Source organism: Pituophis catenifer, unplaced genomic scaffold (assembly GCF_029215685.1).
Source record: "Pituophis catenifer annectens isolate HBS135680 unplaced genomic scaffold, rPitCat1.0.hap2 SCAF_3, whole genome shotgun sequence".
Classification (NCBI taxonomy): Eukaryota; Metazoa; Chordata; class Lepidosauria; order Squamata; family Colubridae; genus Pituophis; species Pituophis catenifer.
Window position 1 is genome coordinate 153,764,391 of NW_027256883.1, and position 23,632 is coordinate 153,788,022.

The window sequence follows — 23,632 nt, forward strand, 5'->3', positions numbered from 1 at the left end:
ACTTGTCCGCTGCTTGAGCAAGTGGGGATGCACTTGCATGCTTACCTATTGCCCGCGATTTCCGTGGCCCGGTTGCAAACAGCTCATGGCCCATTAGTGGGCTGCGGCCCAGAGGTTGGAGACCCATGCTGTATTCCAGTGATGGTAACCTTTTCCAGACTGAGTGTCCAAAGCACATGCATGCGCGTGTGAATATGTGTGTGCACATCTGAATCCCCAAAATGCAATGCACATGCGGACCCCGTGCATGTGCCCCGTCCCCTGCACATGTGCGGCAGAGATCCGAAGACCAGCTGGCCGGTGGGAGGCTCGTGCTCATGCGCGGCAGAGCTGAACTGGGGCAATGGCTCACGTACCCACAAAGAGATGAACTGGGGCAATGGCTCACGTACCCACAGAGAGATGCTGCATGCCACCACGTGTACAGACATGTGCCATAGGTTCGCCATTATGGCTCTATTCTATTGAGATAGACAATACTAATACAGTTTTGCAACTCTGATTGTGCTTTTGTTTCCCTCCCTCTTATACTACAGTGAGTTAGGATGAGCCATTCCGAATCTCTTCTTAATGGCTATCTGTTTTCCCAGGGTTTAAGGTATGCATCTGTATTTTTTGTTTACAAAACAGTTTCTGAATACCTCTTTCCAGGCCATCTCCCTAACTTTCTACAGTATCCCAGGGGAAAAAAAAGACAAATCATGTTCATATTGCAACCAAGAAAAAATTATGCGGTCACAGCAATAGTCAAGATTGACTCCAAAGAGTCTTTTACCTTTTTCCTTTGAAACTAGAACCTGCATAACATATGTACTTGATCAATAAGTCTAAGCTGAAATAAATAACTGTTCCTTTATTTAGTCTATGATGCTTTTGTTTTGTTTAGATGGCTTCGGTAACAGATGCCAGATATGGACCCAAGGATGTTTCAGACCAGAACTTTGATTATATGTTCAAGCTCCTGATCATTGGCAACAGTAGTGTGGGCAAGACTTCCTTCCTTTTCAGATATGCTGATGACACTTTCACACCTGCCTTTGTCAGTACAGTGGGAATTGACTTCAAAGTGAAGACTGTTTACAGGAATGACAAGAGGGTAAAACTGCAGATTTGGGTGAGTACCCATGATTCTCGAATCATTTACTCTGGGCACAGATTTAGAGGGATCATTATAATTTCCAAATTATTCTTTCATTGTGGGAAATCAGGCTTATTTGCTTGTCTGTATTTCATTTCGACAGAAGGCTGAAGCTATGTTCGTTGCTTGTTATTGCAGAGGATGGGCAACCTTTAAATATCAAGTAATTGCACTAACGTTTTTTGAGCATCTGGGTTCTACAGTGAGCAATAGATGTGCCTAGGATTTTCTTGGTTAGTTTTCCTTTTAGATTTTTGGAAGGTGTTACATGAATTCTATATTCTTTAGTGCTTTATTGTAAGCAGATCAGGGGTGGGTTCTACTTACCTTTACTACTGGTTTGCAGCGGGGCCGTGCACGCTCTTGTTTTGTGGCACGCACACGCGCTCTTCTGCGCATGCGCAGAAACATTTTGATGATGTCAGGATCAGTGGGCGGAGCCTCCCACCAGTTTTACTACCGGTTCTATAGAACCAGTGCGAACCGGGGGCAACCCACCACTGAAGCAGATGCATTTTGGTATTTCTTTCTGGATATTTCCTCATTCTTTACCTGGAAGCAGTGTGCTTTATTTACTTGCTTGTACATTGCATTTAGAGAATGATGTCATTACATTGTAAAACAGTAAAGGCACTATTCCAAAGGTGTGTTTTCAAAAAGCAACTGGACTTTGTTTTTCCTTGAAGACTTTTCTCTTCTCATCCAAGAAGCTTCTTCAGTTCTGGAACTGAAGAACTGAAGAAGCTTCTTGGATGAGTAGCGAAACCTCTTCAAGGAAAACAAAGTTCAGTTGCCTTTGGATAAAAGCACCTTTGGGACAATCATGGCCTGGATGACTGAGAATCTCCACAGACAGTAAAGACAACTAGTTACCTTTCCCTTGTTTACTTACTGACTGTAGCATTGTGTCGGATCCCACACAATGAAAGGTTGGAGATCTCCAAGTTCCTCTCCTTGAAACCTTCTGGGTCTCTTCACCAGAGCTCTGTCTTCTGCCCGGTTATGATGTTTTGGAAGTTTTCCATTTGTTTTTTAGGGAGATGCCATTATCTGCCATAACCTTAACTTTGCATGTGAAAGACACAGGAGTCACACAACCTGTCTTACTGGAAAATAAAAGGGGAAAAAATGATAAAAAACATGTTCCATAGTGCCTTTCCTACAAAATGATCAGTGTAGACAAAATAACACGGGGCTCTAGAATCACAGACTTCTTAGAAGAAAGTTAAACAAGAAAATGCACAAGAAAATGTGAAGTCCTGAGCAAGCTCCAGCGTGATGGTGATTTGATCCTGTTTACAAATAACCCTGAGGTGCCAATATGCAATATGCATGAGGTGCCAATATAGAGTAGAGGGCATAAAAATATTAGTAAATTAGAATATAGACTGGGAATGTCTAAGCCTATCTGGCAACAAAAAATGGCAAACAGACTTCAGATTTATGAAAGCAGGCTTAATATTCACAACAACGAACAACCTCCACACACTGGCTGTGTTGTTGCAAAATAGGCTTCTCAGTGAAATCTCATTATGTTATATAACATATAATTATGTTACAATCCCACCATCAAGGACCCAGGCTGACACAGTGGTTAGACTGCAGTATTACAGGCTAACTCTGCCCACAGCCAGGAGTTCAATCCTGACTGGCTCAAGGTTGACTCAGCCTGTTCTGTCCCTGTCTCACACACGCACACCAGCAGTTGACTAAGAGTTAAAATAAACCAGCAGACAAGAATTTCCTTTGATAACAGAATTGGCAGCAACCCAGTGGCTGCTTGCCAACAGTCTTTACTTACAAAGGGAGGTTTATTTCCTCCGACCGAAAACATCAAAGTCCACAAAAGCCAAAGAATAGTCAAGTCCAGTCCAAAAAATCAGTCCAAGCAGAGCATATAACAAAGTTCCAGAAATGCAGAATGACTTGCTAGCTTTCAGTTTTGTCCGTCACAAAGCCTGAATGGCAGGGCCGGATTTTCCTATAGGCTAATTAGGCTTCAGCCTAGGGCCTCAAGATCAAGAGGGGCCTATACAGTGGTGGGATTCTGGGGGGTCTAGGGGGTTCGGCCGAACCCTTTGTTAAATTGCTGGCTAGCCCGCCCCTCGCCTCCCACCCGCGCGGCGCCAGCCTACCGTAGCCAGGGGTGGGCAATTGTGGCTCTTTTATAACCTGTGGACTTTGTCACATGTAAATGCCTTATTCTCTAATATGTAAATAGTATATGAACGGGATATCAGGGGTTAATTTATTCTTCACTTCTTAATGTATTCATACTTTACCACTCCCATACCTAGCTCCAACCATTGTATATATAAGGAGCTGCAAACACCCATTCCTTGCTTCTATCTGTGAATATTCAGTGAATATAGAATGCCTAGTGTAAATAAAGAGAGATATATTTGAACTTTCAACTCTTACTAGTTTTATTGAGTCTGATCCTGAAAATATTGCAACAAGCTGGTAGCAGAGGATGGTTAATTGACTCAATAAAAAAATTTAAATATGTCTAAGAGAGATAGGCCCAACACCAGGGCATACAGCAAAGAAATGGAAACGGATCAAGAAATAATCGATGAATCCACAAACGCGATTTCGAGAGAATCCGAAGAATACACCACTGAAGACGAAGAAATAATAAATGAAAACGATGACCGAGAGGAAATCAAAATAGAAAACAACGAACTCAGGTCAGAGATATTAAAACTATTAAAAAGCCAGAAGAACGATGAAAGCCTCATCGCGAACCTCCAAGATATGCTGAAAAACAGCGGAGCAGCGAGAGAGAAGCACGTCGCTACTGAAAAGCCAAAAGATTCAAAAATAGTGAGTGATACGATTACAGAAAAAAACACTATGAAGAAGAAAAACGGTGATCCCGCGCAAAATTTTGAATGGCAGCCATCTTGGTTTCAACAGACCTCCAGAATGAGCGAAGCAGAGCCAATCAGAAAACTCGATTCAAAATTTCTGGCGCGAAAGACATTACTAGATAATGAAAACGAAAAAGAAAAGTCAAACACCTCAGAAGAATCAGAATCGGAAAGTGAAGGTGATTCAACAGATACTCAGATAAAATCAGCAATGAAAACGCTTTTTGCTGCATTTGGACCGAAACTAAAAATTACCAAAAAGTCAACTAGAAAGCAAGCGAGCAAGCCAATGCCTCAAAATCTACCCGCTCCCATCCTGACGACAAGAGCACCGACGCCTGAACCCAGAGAGCCCTGCAGATACCGCCCCACGCCGCAGACCGATGCAAGCACCAATGCTCTCAAGAGAAGAAAAAGAACAACCGCCATTGTCAGGACTCCCAAGATCGAGCCAGAGACCGATTCATCTGAGGAGGAGCAGAACGAGCGAGCCGCAACGACGAGAACCTCTCACGACGACTCCAGGGACGAAATAAACAACACGCATGCGCAAGACCATGCAGACGGCCCAGGAAGACATGAGTTGCTGAAAGGATCGTGCAGGCTCGTTGCGAGCATTCCCACGCCATTTTGTAATTTCCAGCATTTACTAGACCACGGACTACCTCCGGTTGTAAGTAATGGACCCAATAATGTCGGAAACTTGCCCAGTGACTTCCCAAAGCTGAGGATAGATGGCATTAATTTACAAGAATGGTATCAGCAGCTCCAGGTTGTCTTTATGAAAGAAAACTTACTGTTTTTTATCACTAATCCCCCAAAAAGACCTTGGACTCTAAAATTAGACTACTTACACCATAGAGCATTTTTCTTATTAATTTCTAGTGTATCTCCTGCTATGTATCACAGCATTAAGCAAAATCTGACTGTTTCAGAAATTATTCAATGCATGTTCAATTTATTTCACAGTGACAGTGTAGCTACTACCACAAGAATGTCTAAAGATTTCTTTTCCTCTAGGATAAAACCAGGGGTTTCCATAAGTGAACATTTAATATCTTTAAACAAAATAAGAGCTGAACTGCATTTAAGGGGGGAGGTGATTTCAGATCAAACGATGAAAAGTGTTATCATCAACTCACTTGACCCATCATGGGATAATTATATGTCACATTTAGACACAATCAATCTAGGATACTTATCCATAGAAAGTCTATCCAATAAGCTAATAGCTGAAGACAATTCAAGGAGGAGTCGCTCTAACAACCACATAGAACACAAACCATATAGAAAAGTAGCTTTTCAAGAAAGATATAATGAAACATTTAGATGCCACAACTGTGGATCCAGGGAACACAATAGAAGAGATTGCCCCAAAATCTCAAAAGAAAGACATAGGTCAGAACACAGAAATAAATACAATTATAGACAGTCTTCCATTGATAGACATAGATATAGAAGCCCACCAAATTACAAAGAGCATAGAGGGGGCAGAGATAATTCAAAGGATAGAAAATCTGGTTCACTGAATGGACTAAACAAACAAGACAACACTAACATACAGCAAACTGAGAACAATAATTGGCTTATTGATTCTGGAGCAACTAATCACACCACTAATAACAAAAGTATATTATCTTCATTTGTAGAAGATAAATTTGTAATAAAGGTAGCTAACCAAGAAAAGGTTCAAGTATTAGGTAGAGGGAATGTAACCTTACCTGGCCTAGGAAAAATAGAGGGGGTATTACTAATACCTGAAATACCTCATAACATACTAAGTGCCATAAAACTAAGCAGAGATTCTGATATTAATATTGTTTTTTCAAAAGGAAAAGCGACCTTGGAGAAAAATAAAATAGATATAGGCACAGTAATGATTAAAGGAGGCCTACCTTATTTAATAACAAAGGAGAAATGGTTACACAACGTTGATTCAAATATGGAAGATTGTATTGAACTAGATGATGGAAACATTAGCAACAGTGACAATGATGAATGTAAAGTAGCTCATGATCACAAGGATGCACATAATGAAAAAAAACCAAAAATAGGAAAGCCAATTCATGATGAGTGTGCTCATGTTTTGCATAGGAAGTTAGGACATGCCAGTTTTCCTGTAGTACAAAAAATGACTGAACACGCAGAAGGTGTTAAAATAAAAAATTGTGAAAACTATTTGGAATGCTCAGTATGTAAATCTACAAAACTAAAAACTAGTCCCAGGCCTAGAAAATCAACAAGGTCAACCAAGAAAATTTTTGATTTAGTACACATGGACCTGGTTGGTCCACTAACTCCATCAATCACTTATAGAAAACGTTACTTCTTAACCATAGTGGACGATTATAGTCGCTATGGATTTGTATATACATTAAAACACAAAGATGAAACTTTTCAGAAATTTAAAGAATTTTATAAACGCGTAGAAACACAACACAATATCAAAATAAAACAAATCATGACAGATAGGGGATGTGAATTCATGTCTAAGGAATTCTCCCAATGGCTGAAGGACAAAGGAATGTTACATTACACATCTAGCCCATTTTCTGCGTTCCAGAACGGAATTGTAGAGAGGAAGAACTCAACATTACAAACCATGATTAGATGCACATTGGAAGATGCTGGCTTAAGCAAACAATTCTGGTCAGAAGCCCTACATTATTCCAATTACACACAGAATAGAACCTGGTCCAGCATTGTAAATAAGACACCATATGAAGTGATGTATAATAGGAAACCAAAATTAGCACACATGCACATATTTGGAGTCACTGCAGACGTACACATACCTAAACAATTAAGAAGAAAAGGAGAAAATGTGTCTAGAAGACTCAGATTTATGGGATATGAGACAGGCACGAAAGAATACAGATTCATTGATAATAATAACAAATTTATAGTTTCCAGAACAGCTGTGTTCCATGAACAGGCCAACTGGTCTAAAATACATCTTAATGAAATATTCCCAAGTAACAACAAAGATACAAAACCCCAAGAGAAAGGGACTATAGAAAAGCAAAATGACAACAAACATAGAAACAAAACCAAAACATGGACAAATAGTCAACACAAAATAAAGACAGATACACTAACAAAAAAGGAAGCAAGATATTTGCATGATAATAATAGTAAACCTGAAAAAACAATTAGAAACACCAGAAACCAAATGCCAAATAAATACAAAGATTATATAATGCATATGGATGGAGAATCAACAACACCTAATACGTATGAGGAAGTGTTAAAACTTCCTCGTAAAGAAAAAGAAAAATGGGAATTAGCAATGAAGAAAGAAATGGAAAGTTTACAAGGATTAAATGTATTTACACCTGCAGTTGCACCAAAGGACAAAACCATTATTGGCACTAGGTGGATATATAAAATTAAAAATTTAGAGGGAGGCAATACTCTATACAAGGCTAGATTAGTTGCACAGGGTTATGCACAGAAATATCCGGAGGACTATACTGACACATACTCCCCCACAGTAAGAACTGAGAGTGTCAAAACAGCTCTAGTTGTAGCATCAGCACTCAATCTCGATGTATTCCAATATGACATACAGACTGCGTATTTACACGCAAAACTAGATAAGGAAATATATGTAAGAGCACCTCACAGTCAATACACAAACAAGAATGAGACTTGGTTATTAAACAAGAGTTTATACGGGTTAAAACAATCTGGTAAACGATGGTATGATTGTTTAGTAAAAGTACTTAAAACTATGGATTTCAATGCTACTACCGCTGATAACTGTTTCTTTGTTAAAAAGGGTGATGATTACATAGAATTTGTATTGATCTATGTGGATGACATTTTGTACATAGGTAAACACAAAGAAAGAAGAGAAACATTTGTAACTAAGCTAAATGAACATTTCTCATTGAAATCTTTAGGCAAAGTAAATAAGTATCTTGGTGTTCAAATTAATAAAACTAAAAGAGGATTCAAACTTACTCAGAGAGATAAGATCATAGAACTCTTGAATAAATGCAATCTAAGCGATGCCAAACCCTGTGACACTCCTATGCAGACAGACTTCCTAAGAAATGCAGATGAATCATCCCCTGAATTCAAAGATAATACATTCTATAGGTCTATCATAGGTTCCCTTCTTTACATTTCCAATTGGACTAGACCTGATATCGCTGTCAGGTTTCGGTGCTATCTTGAATAAACTTCATTCTCAAGCACAAGCTGTCTAATGAAACATTTTATTTTTAAGCATAGCAGAATCCGACATTTCTGACTCAAATTTGCAGCCAAACTGGCCCCTCCTTCCAACCCCCTCCTCTTCCGCTCTCCAGCCCCAACGTCCCATTGGCCATCATACAAATCCATCTCTACATCCCGGCACGTTCTTTTCACAGGAATGCAGCCCCCCACCCTCGTCTCCCAGGACACCCTATCTGTATATACAAAACTAGGTAAAAGTTCATCTCAGCAATAAATCAAGCTTCCGCTCTTTCTGCTTCAACTTGTTATGTCAGCGCTGGAAGAAAGCCTAATTTGGAACGCTGACATCCGGCCCCTCTCCCTTCACTTCTGCGACATCACCTATCCCATAGGGAAAACACAACAAGATTAGTCTCATCAGCCCCTCCCTGGCTGTGCAACCCCCCCTCCCGGCTTTCCCGGGTGGTCTGCATGGAATTTTGCTATAAGGCGATCAGCTTGGATGTTTGCGCTCTTCACCCAGGAAGCCTCTGACAATGGGTAACCTTTCCATTTAATTAAGTACTGAAGGCGCCCCCTGTGCCATCTTGAATCAAGAATCCGCTGCACTTCGTAGTGCGTTTGGCCCCCAACAACCAGGGGCCCAGGGGGTTCACGTGGCGTTGGCCTTAAAGTAGACCCCACTACAGGTTTTAGAAGGCTACTGTGAAAAACGGGGTGAATTTTCCCCAAAAGCCGTGGCAACTGCAATTGCACTGTAACGGGGTTGATTATTTTTATTATAGGAAATGGTCCTATAAATTTTGGGCCCAATTTCCTGCTCGGGAGTCTAAGTCTCAAGTACTTGGTGGAGAGGTAAACTTTCTCTCCTAGCTGAAATGGTCTTTGGGGAGTTCGGTGCTTGTCTGCTTGTTCCTTATAAGATTGAGCCGCCTTTGCCAGCGCCCTCTTAACATTTTCCCACGTTTGTCTCAACATTGCCATCCAGTCGGTCAAACTGACTGAGGAAGGGGGCTCCCTCGGGTATTCTGGCATGGGAACAAAATCCATGCCACTCACTATTTTGAACGGGGTTAGCCCCGTGCTGCTGTGGACAGCATTATTATATGCAACCTCCGCAAAAGATAGGAGGTCTGCCCAATTGGACTGCTGGTAGTCGACGTAGCATCTTAAATACTGTTCTATCATAGCGTTCAGTCTTTCTGCCCCCCCATTGGTGCTCGGGTGAAATGCTGAGCTGAGCCCTTGGGATGAACCTATGGACCGTAGAAACTCCCTTGGGATCTGGTTTGCGTTACAAGCGGTGGTGGGTGCGGCTGCCAATTGCTTTGCTGCACCTTCTGGGAGGGACCCTTGTGTTGGTGGTGTTTTATTCTGTAGTGGAGGGCTGCTTTGGGGTCTCAGCGTGGGAGGGAATTCTTCTGGTCGGGGCGGCAGGGGTTGGGGCCCCTTTGCTATTCTCAGCCTGCGGGTTCCCTCTTGCCACCAAATGATTGGGCCCCATTTGTCGAGCCATGAGAGTCCCAATATGACTGGTTCTGTCATCTTGGGGGCTATTATGAAGCGGATCGTCTCCCAGTGATCTGCGAGTTCTAGTCTCACGGGTTCAGTCAAGTGTGTGGCGTACGTTCCTCCCACTAGGGACCCATCAACTTGCTCGAAGCGAATTGGTTGTTTGAGCTGTTTAGCCCGGATTCCCAATTTTAGAACTGTGGGTAGGTTGATTAGGCACCGTGTGCTACCCGAGTCTATTAGGGCTTGGAAAGTCTCTTGGGCCCCTGTTTTGGGGGCTGTTAGGCGTATGGGGAAAAGAAAAGGATGGACGGGTCCACTCACCATCGGGTCATCCTCGCCTTCGTCTTCCGTGTCATAGGGTTCGGGGGACTGATCTCCCTCCACTGGGATTCCTCTGGTTTCGGTCAGATGAGCGAAAAACTCAGGGATTTGGGTAGCTTCCCGTGGTACGTGGATGACGCGCTTGGGCCCTCGTTCCGGTCGTGCTTTGGGCGGTGGAGCCGGTGCCGGTCTAGGCGTTCCACATCTTGCTGCTATGTGGCCGCTTCCTCCACATCTGTAGCATTTCAGTGGGCTCCGTGGGGCAGTTGGTCTGTAGGAGGGCTGTGATGTTGGGGTTTCTCGTCTGTTGAGTGGCCCCTGGTCTGGTCGGCCTTTCTCCTTTTCCTCTGGTGGTTTTGACGTGTCACTCGCCCGCAGCCCTCTGTCGACTTTTATCGCTACCCGGAACCATTCAGCGAGTCGGTTTGGGATGTCACGATAGGCAGTCACTTGGGAAATTCTTTTATCTAGGCTTGTTCTAAAAAAATACACCAGCAATCGCTCTGGTAGGGGAGGCAGTGTCCCAATGACTCTCCTGAATTCACGGATATGCTCTCTGATAGGCTTCCCCCTCTGCATTAGGTTTCTGAGCTCATCTTCCACATAGGGGTCCTCCTCCTCCTCCTCATAACGGGCTCTCAATAGTTGCAAGAACCCATCCGCATTTTGTAGCTGGGGGGCCCTGTATTTGTAGAGTGATGCTGACCACCTCTTTGCTTCTCCCTCCAGCCCTTCCGAGATAGCATTCACTAGGGCTCTGGGGAAAGGGAAGAGGTGTCCGAACCGCTCTATGTATATCTCAGCTGAATCGAGGAATTGGGCGAGGTTGTCTGGGTCACCATCGAATTTCCCTCTGAACTGGGGTGGTTCCTCCCTCTCTGCCCTCTCCTCTCTGTGCTGAGCTCTGGAGGGCCAGCCTTGGTGTTGGTAGTCCTCTGCCTCGTCTCTCATCCTGGGGTGGGGAGGTGCTGCCTTGTCTGGGCTTCGCTGCCATTCCCATCCCCAGCTCGCCCTTCCCAATTCACTTAGGGGTTTTTCTTTATCTTTTACCTTTGTATTTTCCAAGTTGGCTGGAATCACGGCCGCTTCTGCTCCTCCCGTTTCTTGAAGCAGGCTTTCCTCCGAGAGCTTGGCTTCAGCCATAGTCCGTCCGACCAGATGTCTGGGAGGGAACGGGATGATTTAAACTCAGCCAGCCTGGATTTGGAGGAGAGTTTGGCTGTCTGTCAGGTTTCGGTGCTATCTTGAATAAACTTCATTCTCAAGCACAAGCTGTCTAATGAAACATTTTATTTTTAAGCATAGCAGAATCCGACATTTCTGACTCAAATTTGCAGCCAAACTGGCCCCTCCTTCCAACCCCCTCCTCTTCCGCTCTCCAGCCCCAACGTCCCATTGGCCATCATACAAATCCATCTCTACATCCCGGCACGTTCTTTTCACAGGAATGCAGCCCCCCACCCTCGTCTCCCAGGACACCCTATCTGTATATACAAAACTAGGTAAAAGTTCATCTCAGCAATAAATCAAGCTTCCGCTCTTTCTGCTTCAACTTGTTATGTCAGCGCTGGAAGAAAGCCTAATTTGGAACGCTGACAATCGCTTTACCCCTCAATTTATTGTCCAGACATGTCAGCAAACCAACAATGTACCATTGGGAAGCTGTTAAAAGGATATTAAGATATTTGAAGAATACCTTAGATTTTTGTTTGATATTAGAGCCTAATAATGTTAAGGAGCCAAACCTCACATGTTACGCAGATGCGGATTGGGCTGGAGACACTTCATGCAGAAAAAGTACATCTGGTTATGTATTCCTCCTAAATGATTGTCCAGTTTACTGGTACACTGGCAAACAAGATTTAGTGGCCACTTCAACGACAGAAGCAGAATATGTTTGTTTATCTAAAGCAGCAAATAACCTTGTATGGTTTAATGATTTAATTTCTGATGTTTGGAAAAAACCTGCCTTACCTTTTGTCATGCATGAAGATAATAAAGCGGCTATCGAAATATCTAGATCTGACGCCATTGGACAAAGGTCCAGACATATAGACATAAAATTTAAACATGTGAGACAATTATCTCAGGATGGATTTATTAAAGCGGTGCATTGTGAGACATCAGAACAATTAGCTGACATATTGACAAAGCCTTTGCCATTTAAGCAGCATAAATACTTGACTTCCAAGTTATATGTTTTGTATTGTCCTGAATCTGAATGTAATTGGTGTAGCATATCGAATCGGCATTTAGAGGGGGATTTGTCACATGTAAATGCCTTATTCTCTAATATGTAAATAGTATATGAACGGGATATCAGGGGTTAATTTATTCTTCACTTCTTAATGTATTCATACTTTACCACTCCCATACCTAGCTCCACCCATTGTATATATAAGGAGCTGCAAACACCCATTCCTTGCTTCTATCTGTGAATATTCAGTGAATATAGAATGCCTAGTGTAAATAAAGAGAGATATATTTGAACTTTCAACTCTTACTAGTTTTATTGAGTCTGATCCTGAAAATATTGCAACAGACTTCAACTTCCAGAATTCCTGAGACAGCTTGGCTGTCTCAGGAATTCTGGGAGTTGAAGGCCACAGGTTGTAAAAGAGCCACAATTGCCCACCTCTTCCCTAGCCTGAGTTCCGCTGCCTGGGATCCACGTGGGCTGCCACGTGGTTCCCCACCGGCTGCCACGTGGTTCCCCACCGGCAAGAGAGCAGGATGGAGAAAGCAGCTTCCACGCCTTCACTCACCCTCCCTCTCTGCTCTGTTGGATCACTGGCCATTCATTTACCCCGCCCACTCCCCATCTATTGCTGCCTCCGGAGTCCCAGCTGATGGCTAGAGGAAAAAAAAACTTCAAATTCTTGCCGCGGGGCTTCAAAGGGCCGCCCTAGAGCCAGTGGTGCAGCCGAACCCTTTGTTAAATTGCTGGCTTGCCCCGCCCCTCCGCACCACTATTTATTGCCAATAAATAGTGGTGGGCAAGGGGCGGGGGAGCCAGCAATTTAACAAAGGGTTTGGTGTTTTTTTTGTAATTTTATTGGCCCACGGAGCTTCAGCATAGGCTAATTGGCCTCCCGGCTCTCAGCTGATTTGTCTCAGCTGTTTTGCTCAGGGCTCTTCTGCTTCCTTGCAAAAAGTGCTGGTTTTTTTCCCCCTAGCTATGCGGAGAAACGAAAGTGAAACTGCTTTGCTGTTGCTGCAAGGTTGGAAAATTAGGCAGGCATAATTCTTTTCTTTTTCCTCACCAAAAAAGGTAGGTGCAAACAATGGGAAATTTGGGGAAAAAGAGGGGAGTTCAGGATTTTAAAACACAAAAGAAAAAAAGCTCTATTTAACTAGGGAATTGTAATAATTGAGATACTATTAATTGTATATTTCTGAAAGCAGAAATGGTTAAGTTGTGATTTGGAGGAATATATGGGGGAAATTATTTGGTTTATTATTATTGGTAAATATAATTAATGGATTTGTAAGAAATTGGATTGCATGGAAATAATTGGAATATTCATGTTCATATTGATTAATATACAAAAAAGGTAGTTATATAACTAATTGATTTATATTAAAATGTTGAATTTATATTAAACAACTAATATTACATAATTAACCAATGTGAGGATGGATATAAAAATAGATGACAATGGGAAGGGGTATAATATAGAATAGAAGGGAAAAATTGAATTTGATTAAGATTAGAGATGAGGATGAAGGGTAATATTGGTTTTTTACAAAAATAGATGAGGAATAAATATGGCAAAAAGGAAATATAGAAATTGTAAATTTAATTGAAATGACTAAACACTGTTTAAATTTGTGAACCGGCCAAATACTCTGTTCAAAGAAAATACATTGTATGTTTGTATGTGTGTTTCTAATTATTGTTATTTATTCATTTTTTTTTATTTGATTTATATGCCGCCCTTCTCCGAAGACTCAGAGCGGCTTACAATGTGCTCAGCAATAGCCTTCATCCTTTTGTATATTTATACAAAGTCAGCTTATTGCCCCCACAACTGGGTCCTCATTTCACCTACCTTAGAAAGGATGGAAGGCTGAGTCAACCTTGAGCCTTGGCGAGATTCGAACCCTGCAGTAATTGCAGGCAGCTGGTCTTAATAACCAGCTTAATAACAGGGTGCCTTAAACCCCTGTACTACCAAGGCTCTTTGTTTGTTCTCTTTTATTCTTTAAAGTTTAACAATTCATTCTTTATCTTAATATCTTTATATTTGTTTGGGGTTGGCTTTCTTCCCTTTCATCTTTTTTATTGTACAGCAATCTTTCTCCTCAAACCTACCACTTCTCTCTTTTCTTTCCTTTTTACTTTCTCTTCCTCCCCCTCTTCTTCTCCTCCCTACTTCCTCTTCCTTTCTCCTTCTCCTCCTCTCTTCCTCCCTCTCTTACCCTCCCTCCTACTCTAATTTCCCTTCCCTTCCTTCATCCCTCTCTATTGCTGTATCCTTTTATGCATATGGACTACTCAGAGGGCTGAAAAAGTTATTTGTGACTGGTCCTCGCACTTTTGACCAGTCCTCGAACTTACGACTGTCCTCACATTTTACGTTTTTGCCCTATCTTGTCATCATGATGAAGAGAAGCAGTTGTGAAATGAGTGACATGGTTGTTAAAAAAGCTGCACGGGCATAAATGTGAGGATGGTCATAAGTGTGAGGACCGGTCAAAAGTGCGAAGCCCAGTCAGAAATGACTTTTTTCAGCCCTCTGAAAAAAGTCTATGCACATAGCCATGCCCACCCGGTCACATGATGAGCTACCCACGCCTACACAGTCACGTGACCAGCTAGCCACGCCCACCCAGTCACATGATTGCCAAGCCACACACCCCAACTAAGCCACGCCCACAGAACCTGTTGTTAAAAAAATTGAATCCCACCACTGGTGAAAGGGCCTCATAAGTGGAATAGCCTAGGGCCTCTTTTCATCTAAATCCAGCCCTGCTGAATGGCCACCACACCCCCTTTTATCTCCTGTGGGGTGTGGTCCAGTGACTCAGCTTAATCTCTGGCACGCCTCCTTCTCTGCTGCACGCGCTTGTCTTTCCGATGCTGTCGGGGATCCAGCCAAGACTTATCTCCGTTGCTGTCTAACTGCGGCTGCTCGGAAGTGCCTGGCTCCTGGCCTATTTCTTCTCCTTCGGAAGACACCTGAGGCATTGCCAGAGAGGAGGGTCCTGGAGAGGGAGGCCTTACCAACTCCTCTCCTTCATTTTTGGAGTTTTCTCCCTCCAATAAGACAGGCTCGGGGGTCGGAGTCACAACACACCTTCCAGCCTTCCGAGGTCGGTAAAATGAGAACCCAGATTGTTGTGGGCAATTTGCTCACTAGTAAACCACTTAGAGAGAGCTGTAAATCATTGTGAAACGGTGTATAAGTGCTATTGCTATCATCACTCTGTATAGCTCTTTAACTGAATCTTGTACCATGTTTCCCCAAAAATAAGACCCTGTCTTATATTTTTTTGAACCCCGAAATAAGCGCTTGGCCTTATTTTCGGGGATGTCTTATTATTTTGGGGCTCATGGAGCAAGATGGGGCTCCTCTTGCCATCTTACCTGATTTCCAGCTCTGTGTTTAAATATTTTCGGGGAGGGCTTATTTTCTGGGGGGAGGCTTATTTTAGCGCATGCACTCAAAAGCCCGATTGGGCTTATTATCAGGGTATGTCTTATTTTTGGGGAAACAGGGTATTATAACCTTGAAATACCTATCATACTGGCAATCTACAAACCACCCCCAGTTTTGTAAGCATTTACGCATTGCAACACAACATTACCCCCCTTCTGTGAAAGGATTCCACACTCTGTTATATTGCAAAATACCTGTGAATGTGTACATGGGTGGGAAAGAAGATTTGAAAGCTACAGGCTGTATTTGGGTGTTTAGAAAACAATTTTTATTCATATTCTGGAGCAATTACTTTCTCTGTCTTACCAACTGGCCTTCCTAGGAAGTGGTGTTTGGGAACTGGCCATGTCCATTATGGTATACATTTTGTTGCAACCCCTAGGACACATGCTAAATAATATTAACCAGCTGTTTAAACAGTAGTGTTTTGATGGATTTCTTCTTTCCCAGGGAAGGAATTGACAGTATTTATTTTAAAATTCGATCCTGTCCTGGAAACTGCACACTTCCCTATATAATAATAATATGGAAGTGCTGCTTTTTTTATCCCATTCTGCTTGTTAGAAAATAAAATCTAACTAGATTTTTGGGGAGATGCTGAAAAATCTGTAGTGTTAAGCTACACTCATTACAAAAATATTCAATAAACCACAGTAGGCTTCTAAAGGATATTAATAGTTTTGATGAATGGCAGGAGTATACTTCCACAGAAAGGGTGCCCAGCTGCAAGTAGAAATCATAACATCCTACTATTTTTGTGAGCATAATTTAAGCAAATTGAAACTTGACAACCACTAATTATGCTCAATGACTCTTTCATTTTTCCCTTTTTTATCATTTTGGCTGCAGCTGCCTAGATGTAAAATCTGTTCACCATTTTTCAAAATACATTTTCTATTACTGGCATGAGGCACATCAAATTATGCAATGCACGGCAGTTAAGTGCTATACTTTTACCCCTTTGAATGAACTAAAACAGTCTACAGTTGTAGTGCTATAATTTTACACATATTATTTGTGGTACAGAGGTTAGAAATACATAATTGTCCAAAAAAAAGAAAGTAATAATTACGTGTTTTTCAGAAAATACTCATCACTTCTCAGACAGTTACATTGTAAGCGTGAAGTATTCTTTATGGGAAGCTATTCTGGAAATGATTTTTTTTTTGACAATTCATTTTCAATAGGGGTGTACAACTATTGAATTTGGTATATGAAAATGCAGCAATACGTACTGGCTGTTTCTTTTAAGAACTTGCATACACAACCTGACTCCAGATTGATTTTTTTTCTTTTCTGCATAATTATCCTACTGAAGGTTAGCTCCTGCAATATCTGTTTGCCCTTTAAAGTTTTCTTGCTACAAATAATTGTAGAAATGGCACTACCAACTGCTTTTTAAATCAAAGGTAGACATAGTGAAGCGTTCTACCATGATTGAAAACAAAACAATGATGCTCATCTTGATCATATGATGCCTGGTTGCTAGGTAATCAGGACCTTTCTGAAGAGCTAATGTAGAATCAGAAAAATCGTAAGGAATACATATTTATCTTGGCTTCTTTTTATTAATTTCTCCAACATTTGGTTAAACAAACTAAGGGTGCTGATTGGAGTTCCCTCTATGTATTTTCCAATGATGTCAAGGATTTTTTTAGCAGTCATCTGAACAGCATCTGCCCATAAATGGTTGACAGGTATTGTGAGTTTTGATATCACTTTTTCTTTAAGTAAGGAGTAGATCTTAAAGCTTCTTTTCCAAGGACAGAGCAAGTGCCTTGTTTCAAACCTGATGAATTCAAAGAGGAAGACAGTTTAACATACACAACTTCTTATTCCAGACTTTCCTGCCAAACGCTATGTTATTTACAGGTACAGTTAGCAGCAGTCACAACTAATCACTCCTTATTCCCCAGTGTGATACCAAGGGCTGAACGAGTCAAGCTCTCTCTCTTTTTCCCCATAGAGAGAGTTGCTCTGAAATTCGCCTGTTTTTGTCTCAGTTTCTTAAGGTATGTTGCTTTCCTATCAGATGAATGGTCTATGGGTGACAGGCATTCAGAATCACAAAAATAAATTTGGCCTGTGGGAAACTATTACGTATATGTTTTTTCACTATAAATAAACATCAAAGTCAAAGCATAGTGAAAAGCATGTTATCTTTTCTTGGATCATTAAAAAAAAAAGAAGTGGGGCCTTAAGCCCAAGAAAAGGTCAGCAGTTTTAACAAAGGAGAAATAAAATATTGAATAATAAAGGTCAGGATTATTACTGTCAAAGAGATGAATTGATTAATTAATGGCCAAAGAAAAGATTACATGTAAAGTGTTACAATAGCCAAATGCTCACTGTTCCATTTAAATGAAAGTAGTCCATCTTTTGATGACTATGTTTATCTTTTTTTAAGTCAGTAAATTTAAGAAACAGCAGGCACTTGCATTTTTCCTTTCAACTAAGCAGATTTCTAAGCCACCTGACTGCACAGATGCTTGGTAGCAGCATCTGGAGATGAGTAAAACAGGCATTAACATTACATATACAAAGAGTAGGGCTTCAAATCTGGTACTACTGGTTCGGTACTGGGAGCGCACGCGTGCACTTCTGCGCACATGCAGAGCATCCGTGGGCGGAGCCTACTTCCGCCGCCACTACTGGTTCACCTGAACCGGGGCGAACTGCTAGAAACCCACCACTGGGTGGAATATATATAAAGGGCAGCAGATTAGAAAGGGCAGGAGCTGTGGGTGGTACATTACTTCTCATAAATAATTATGAGGGACTGCTGTCCATATTCCCAAGAGGGAGGGAGTGCATTCCAGAGGAGCAAGAGACAACACAGTTTAGACAGCTTGTGTGAGAAAAAGTGGGAAGATGGCTCCTCTCTACTAGTTCCCAAAACATGTTTTATAGTGCAAGTGTCTGTTTTAGTTTGGCAAGATTGATGTCAGGCTCCAAAAACAAAACAAAACAAAAAAAGACATATGGAGATTCTCCTAAGCATATTTCTTTATTGTTCTCACCCAGAGACAAACATTTCTCCCATAAGTTGAAAAGATCTGATAGCATGTTAAAAAAAAAAAGATTACCGTATTTTTCGGAGTATAAGACTCACTGGAGTATAAGATGCACCTACCTTTTTTGGTGAGGAAAGGAAGAAAAAGAAATCTCCCTCTGCCTCTGAGCAATTTTGCCTTGTTGCAGCAAAGAGAAACAGCCTGCTTTACTTTCATTTTCGTTTTCAGCATAGCTTGATTAGCTCAAGGAAAAAAAAAATCTGCTCCAGCAATTTACCTCTTTGGAGCAAGCAGCAGAGCCCTGCGCAAATCAGCTGAGAGCAAATCAGCTGAGAGTCAGGAGGCCAATCTAATCAACTTGTGCTAATTAGGTTGTGCTGAAGCTGAAAGGAGCTGTTTTTTCTTGCTGTTTGCTTGCAAGGAGGTAACTGCTGCAAGGCAGAGGCCAAAGGGTGGGGGCCAGTGGGTTGGCGGGGCTACATTTGGTGTATAAGATACACCTAAATTGTCACCCCCTTTTAGGGGGGAAAAAGGTGCATCTTATACTTCGAAAAATATGGTAGTTCACTCTATTTTATCATTGAATGGTAGCAGAAAATACAACATGAGTGATTTCATCCCATTCAGTTAGGTTTTCCAGTATAAAACAATGAAGGAATCAAATCTCTCTTATCTTTCAATAAAATAGGGAACTGAATAAAATGTTAATAAAATGTTAACAATGAAAGAGCAACAAGGATTATAATGTGTAAAGGTGGTATCACTGAGGCCAAATGGTTCCCCAAACCCCATGCCACAGATTGGTACTGGCACAACTGGAGGTGAGCGGCAGGTGAGCGAGCAAAACCAAAACCATCCCTTCCCTGGTCCGTGGAAAAATTGTCTTCCGCAAAACCAGTCTCCAAAAATATTGGAGACCATTGTCTTAGAGCAGGGGTTCACAACCCCCAGTCTGTGGACCGACACCGGGCCACGCCATGCCAGAAACTGGGCAGCGCAAACAAGCGAAACCCCATCTGCAGGATGCAGGCAGCATGAGAAACCAAAATCCCTCCAGTCCGCGGAAAAAACTCTCCCCATGAAACAGATCCCTGGTGCCCAAAAGGTTGTGGGCCGCTGTCCTACAGGAGTATAGATAATGCACTGAATCCTCATGCGCTGGTGCAACCCCATAATCTGTCAGATTGCTACCTACATAGAAAAGACTGATTTTTTTTTCCTGCTGCAGAGCCCAAAGAAAGGGAACAAAGAGTGAGAATGGTCAAAACTTGGGGAACAAGGGTAGCATTGTCATTCCCAGAAATAAATGATATGGTCTATACACTTCATTAACAGGGACGTGGTTGCTCAGTGGCTAAGATGCTGAGGTTGTCGATCGAAAGGTCGGAAGTTCAGCGGTTTGAATCCCTAGTGCCGTGTAACGGGGTGAGCTCCCATTACTTGTCCCAGCTTCTGCCAATCTAGCAGTTTGAAAGCACGTAAAAAATGCAAGTAGAAAAATAGGGACCACCTTTGGTGGGAAGGTAACAGCATTCCGTGCGCCTTTGGCATTTAGTCATTCTAGTCACATGACCACAGAGACGTCTTCAGACAGCGCTGGCTCTTCGGGTTTGAAAGGGAGATGAGCACCGCCCCATAGAGTCGGGAATGACTAGCACATATGTGCGCGGGGAACCTTTACCTTTACTTTTACACACTTCATTACATAGTAGTAAAACGGATTTGATTTGGGGTTTTACAGTATATTATATAATTATCATCACTGTGGTTTGTAAACAATGGTACACAGTTTATGATGTATTCCAAGAAACATCATTTTGAATCAATATTTAGTATTCTAATTTTAGGTAAAGTGTCTAAACATGGCAATTATTAACATTTTTATGTGTTGCCATTTGAGTCTTAGTTGGGAAATTTTGTATAATTGAAAAAGGAAACTAGAATTTGCTTTTCAATTATATTTTGTATAATATGAAATGCAGAGTTAAATTTTGAGAGTAAGTAGAATGCTTATTTGGGATTGATTGTTACATAACTGCCAAAGAGATTGCTTTGAAAAGAGGAACATTAAGATACACATTAAACCTAGTGGTAGGATTCAGAGCCATGCAACACCATGGGTGGCAACCAGTTCCTAAAAAATCCTTCTGAGTTTCATTTTCTAAAATGAAAATATGTCTTCCTACTAAGTCTAGATTCAAAGTAAAATATTTCTGTTTCTTAGTAATGCTCAGCAAGAAACCCTTTTATATATGAAGCCCTGTTACAACTTTTTTTTAAAAAGCACTCTTTTTTTGATTGATTGGCTAACTTGCTGCTATGGAAATGTTATTTATGAACATCTATGTTTAAATCTTTTTTTCAATTTTATGTCAATTTATCTGTGCTACCCTCCCATTCTTTCTGAACTAAAGATTCGGAATACTTCCAGTGTTTTTCTCTAATCGTCTGTGGATAGTAATGGATTTATAATAGCTATAGCAGGCAGTAATGAAAGACATTACTATATGCAGAAGCATTATTTTAGGAAAACAAATTATATTACATGTGGAACATAGCAGGTGGTATTGGATGTAATTAAAATATAGGAAGTTTGGTCAGCTATATCTGTTTTAAAAGAATCTGTAATACATATTCGGGAAGAAGACTGTAAAATAATTAAATGTAGGTTGCTGACTGAGAGAGATTGCTGAAAGGCACCAGGTGATTAGACTCTGGACAGAACCATTTTTGAGTATGTATGTATGTGCATGTGTGTGTGTGTGTGTCTCTGTATGTATGTGTTGTCTGTGTATACATACATACATATGTTTTTAAGAAGACTTAAAAGGTTTAAGTGACTGGACAGCCACTTGTCTGAAATGATCTATACACCCACCTACACCCACCCACCCACACAAAACCAGTGGTGATATTCATCCAGTTATATCCGGTTCGGGCGAATCGGTAGCAGCAACTACGGGATGCTCTGCCCACCCGCCCAGATGTACTCACGTCCCATTTCGCGGAAGGCCCTGCGCATGCTCAGAGGCGGTGTGTGTGAGCGAAGCGAGAGCGTGCACATGCTCACATTTGCAAACCAGTAGCGAAGGTAAGTGAATACCACTCCTGCACAAAACACATATACGCATGCAAGGAGAAGACAAGATAACCTGGAATTGATGGAATACCACAATAGACCTAATGAAATGGGATATATGAAACCCATGAGGGACTCTGGATGGACAGAAAATCTGCATCCATAGTAACTGAGAAACAGATAACTTATCTTTCAACAGATTGCTCTCACAACTTGAGATAGACCAACTACACATTACATATGATATGAACCACGGTGGCGCAGTGGTTAGAGTGCAGTACTACAGGCTACTTCTGCTGATCACTGGCTGCCAGCAGTTTGGCAGATTGAATCTCACCAGGCTCAAGATTGACTCAGCCTTCCATCCTTCCGAGGTTGGTAAAATGAGGACCCAGATTGTTGGGGGCAATAGGCTGACTCTGTAAACTGCTTAGAGAGGGCTGAAAAGCACTATGAAGTGGTATATAAGTCTAAGTGCTATTGCTATTGCTACATCCTGAACTCAAGAACAGCACTGTCCAACTACCTGCTTCTCCACAAAAACCCCAGTCGCTTATAAGAGAAAGCAGTTGCTCAAAGACAAAAAAGATAAGACACCCAGGAAAAAACCAAAAGTGAATAAAGAGCTTTCTGCCTGAAGCAAAGAATACCAATATAGGAATTGTAATGTATGTAAATTCTTCATGTTCTATCTTCTCAAAAAAATCAGATGCTTTTTTTTTTAAAGGAAGATCTGTGTTCAGTGCCATTGATTACATTTTTTTTAGAAAAGCTGTAAAAGAAATTCCTGAATGTTGATTGATTATGTGCCATCACATTGTTTTTGACTCCTAGTGACCACATAGACAGATGGGGTGGGGAGAAGAGCTAATGAACCAAGTTTTATTTACATAATGCTAAACCAGTTTTGTGTTCTATTCAAATGACTGAACTGAATCTATTCTTAGCACAGAAAAGATCAAAGGTTGCAGGAACTAAATGACAAGTAAGACAATTTACACTTCTCTAGTTTTACTCCTAGGCAATACAGTATTTGTACAATTTGTACAAATATGAGGAGATTGACTTATAGCAAACGTTTGGTTTCACTTTTTAAGCAAGTGCCAAATTGTCTATGGCAATCTGTTTTTCAATCAAGCGAGACTAAGAATAACTGAAGTAGCATCCTACACAAATTGAGGATTACCCTCTAATCTATGTACATACTGTAGATGCCTGGAGGTCTACATATGAGAAAACATACAGGTAGTCCTTGACTTACAACAGTTAGCTTAGTGACCATTCAAAGTTACAATGGAACTGAAAAAAAGTGACAGTTTCTCACATTTAGGACTGTTGCAGTATCCCCGTGGTCACGTGATCAAAATTTGGATGCTTGGGAATGGACTCATACTTATAATGGTTTCAGTGTCCTGGGGTCATGTGATCAGCTTTTGCGACCTCCTGACCAGCAAAGTCAATTGGGAAACCAGATTCACTTAACAAGCATGTTACTAACTTAACAACTGCAGTGATTCGCTTAACAACCCTGACAAGAAAAGTCATAAAATGGGACGAAACTCTCTTAACAAATGTCTCACTTAGCAACATAAATTTTGGGCTCAATTGTGGTCATAAATTGAAGACTACCTGTACAATTAACTTTCACATATCAACTGTAAAGTATTGCTTCAACAAAACTACCAATAACATATGCCTATCTTGTGGCTAGATTCTGAAATGTATCAGGGCCCAAGATTAATGGACCATTTGGGATTAGCCTTCTCTTTCCTAACTTTCCAAAACACAGATGAAGTAATAGGACTTGAAGTGAATCAAGATTTATTATCAGCCATAAACCTGAA

At 41.3% G+C, this 23,632-nt stretch overlaps 1 protein-coding gene across 1 annotated transcript in view; it reads left to right on the top strand.

The window, feature by feature from the left end:
• Positions 1 to 886: 886 nt before the first annotated feature.
• The window catches only part of RAB3B (RAB3B, member RAS oncogene family), a 59,548-nt gene continuing 36,802 nt past the window's right edge, over positions 887 to 23,632 (top strand). Inside the window, exon 1 of the mRNA XM_070941348.1 lies at positions 887 to 1,114. Coding sequence (XP_070797449.1) covers positions 887 to 1,114 — 228 coding nt within the window. The remainder of the gene's footprint in view (positions 1,115 to 23,632) is intronic.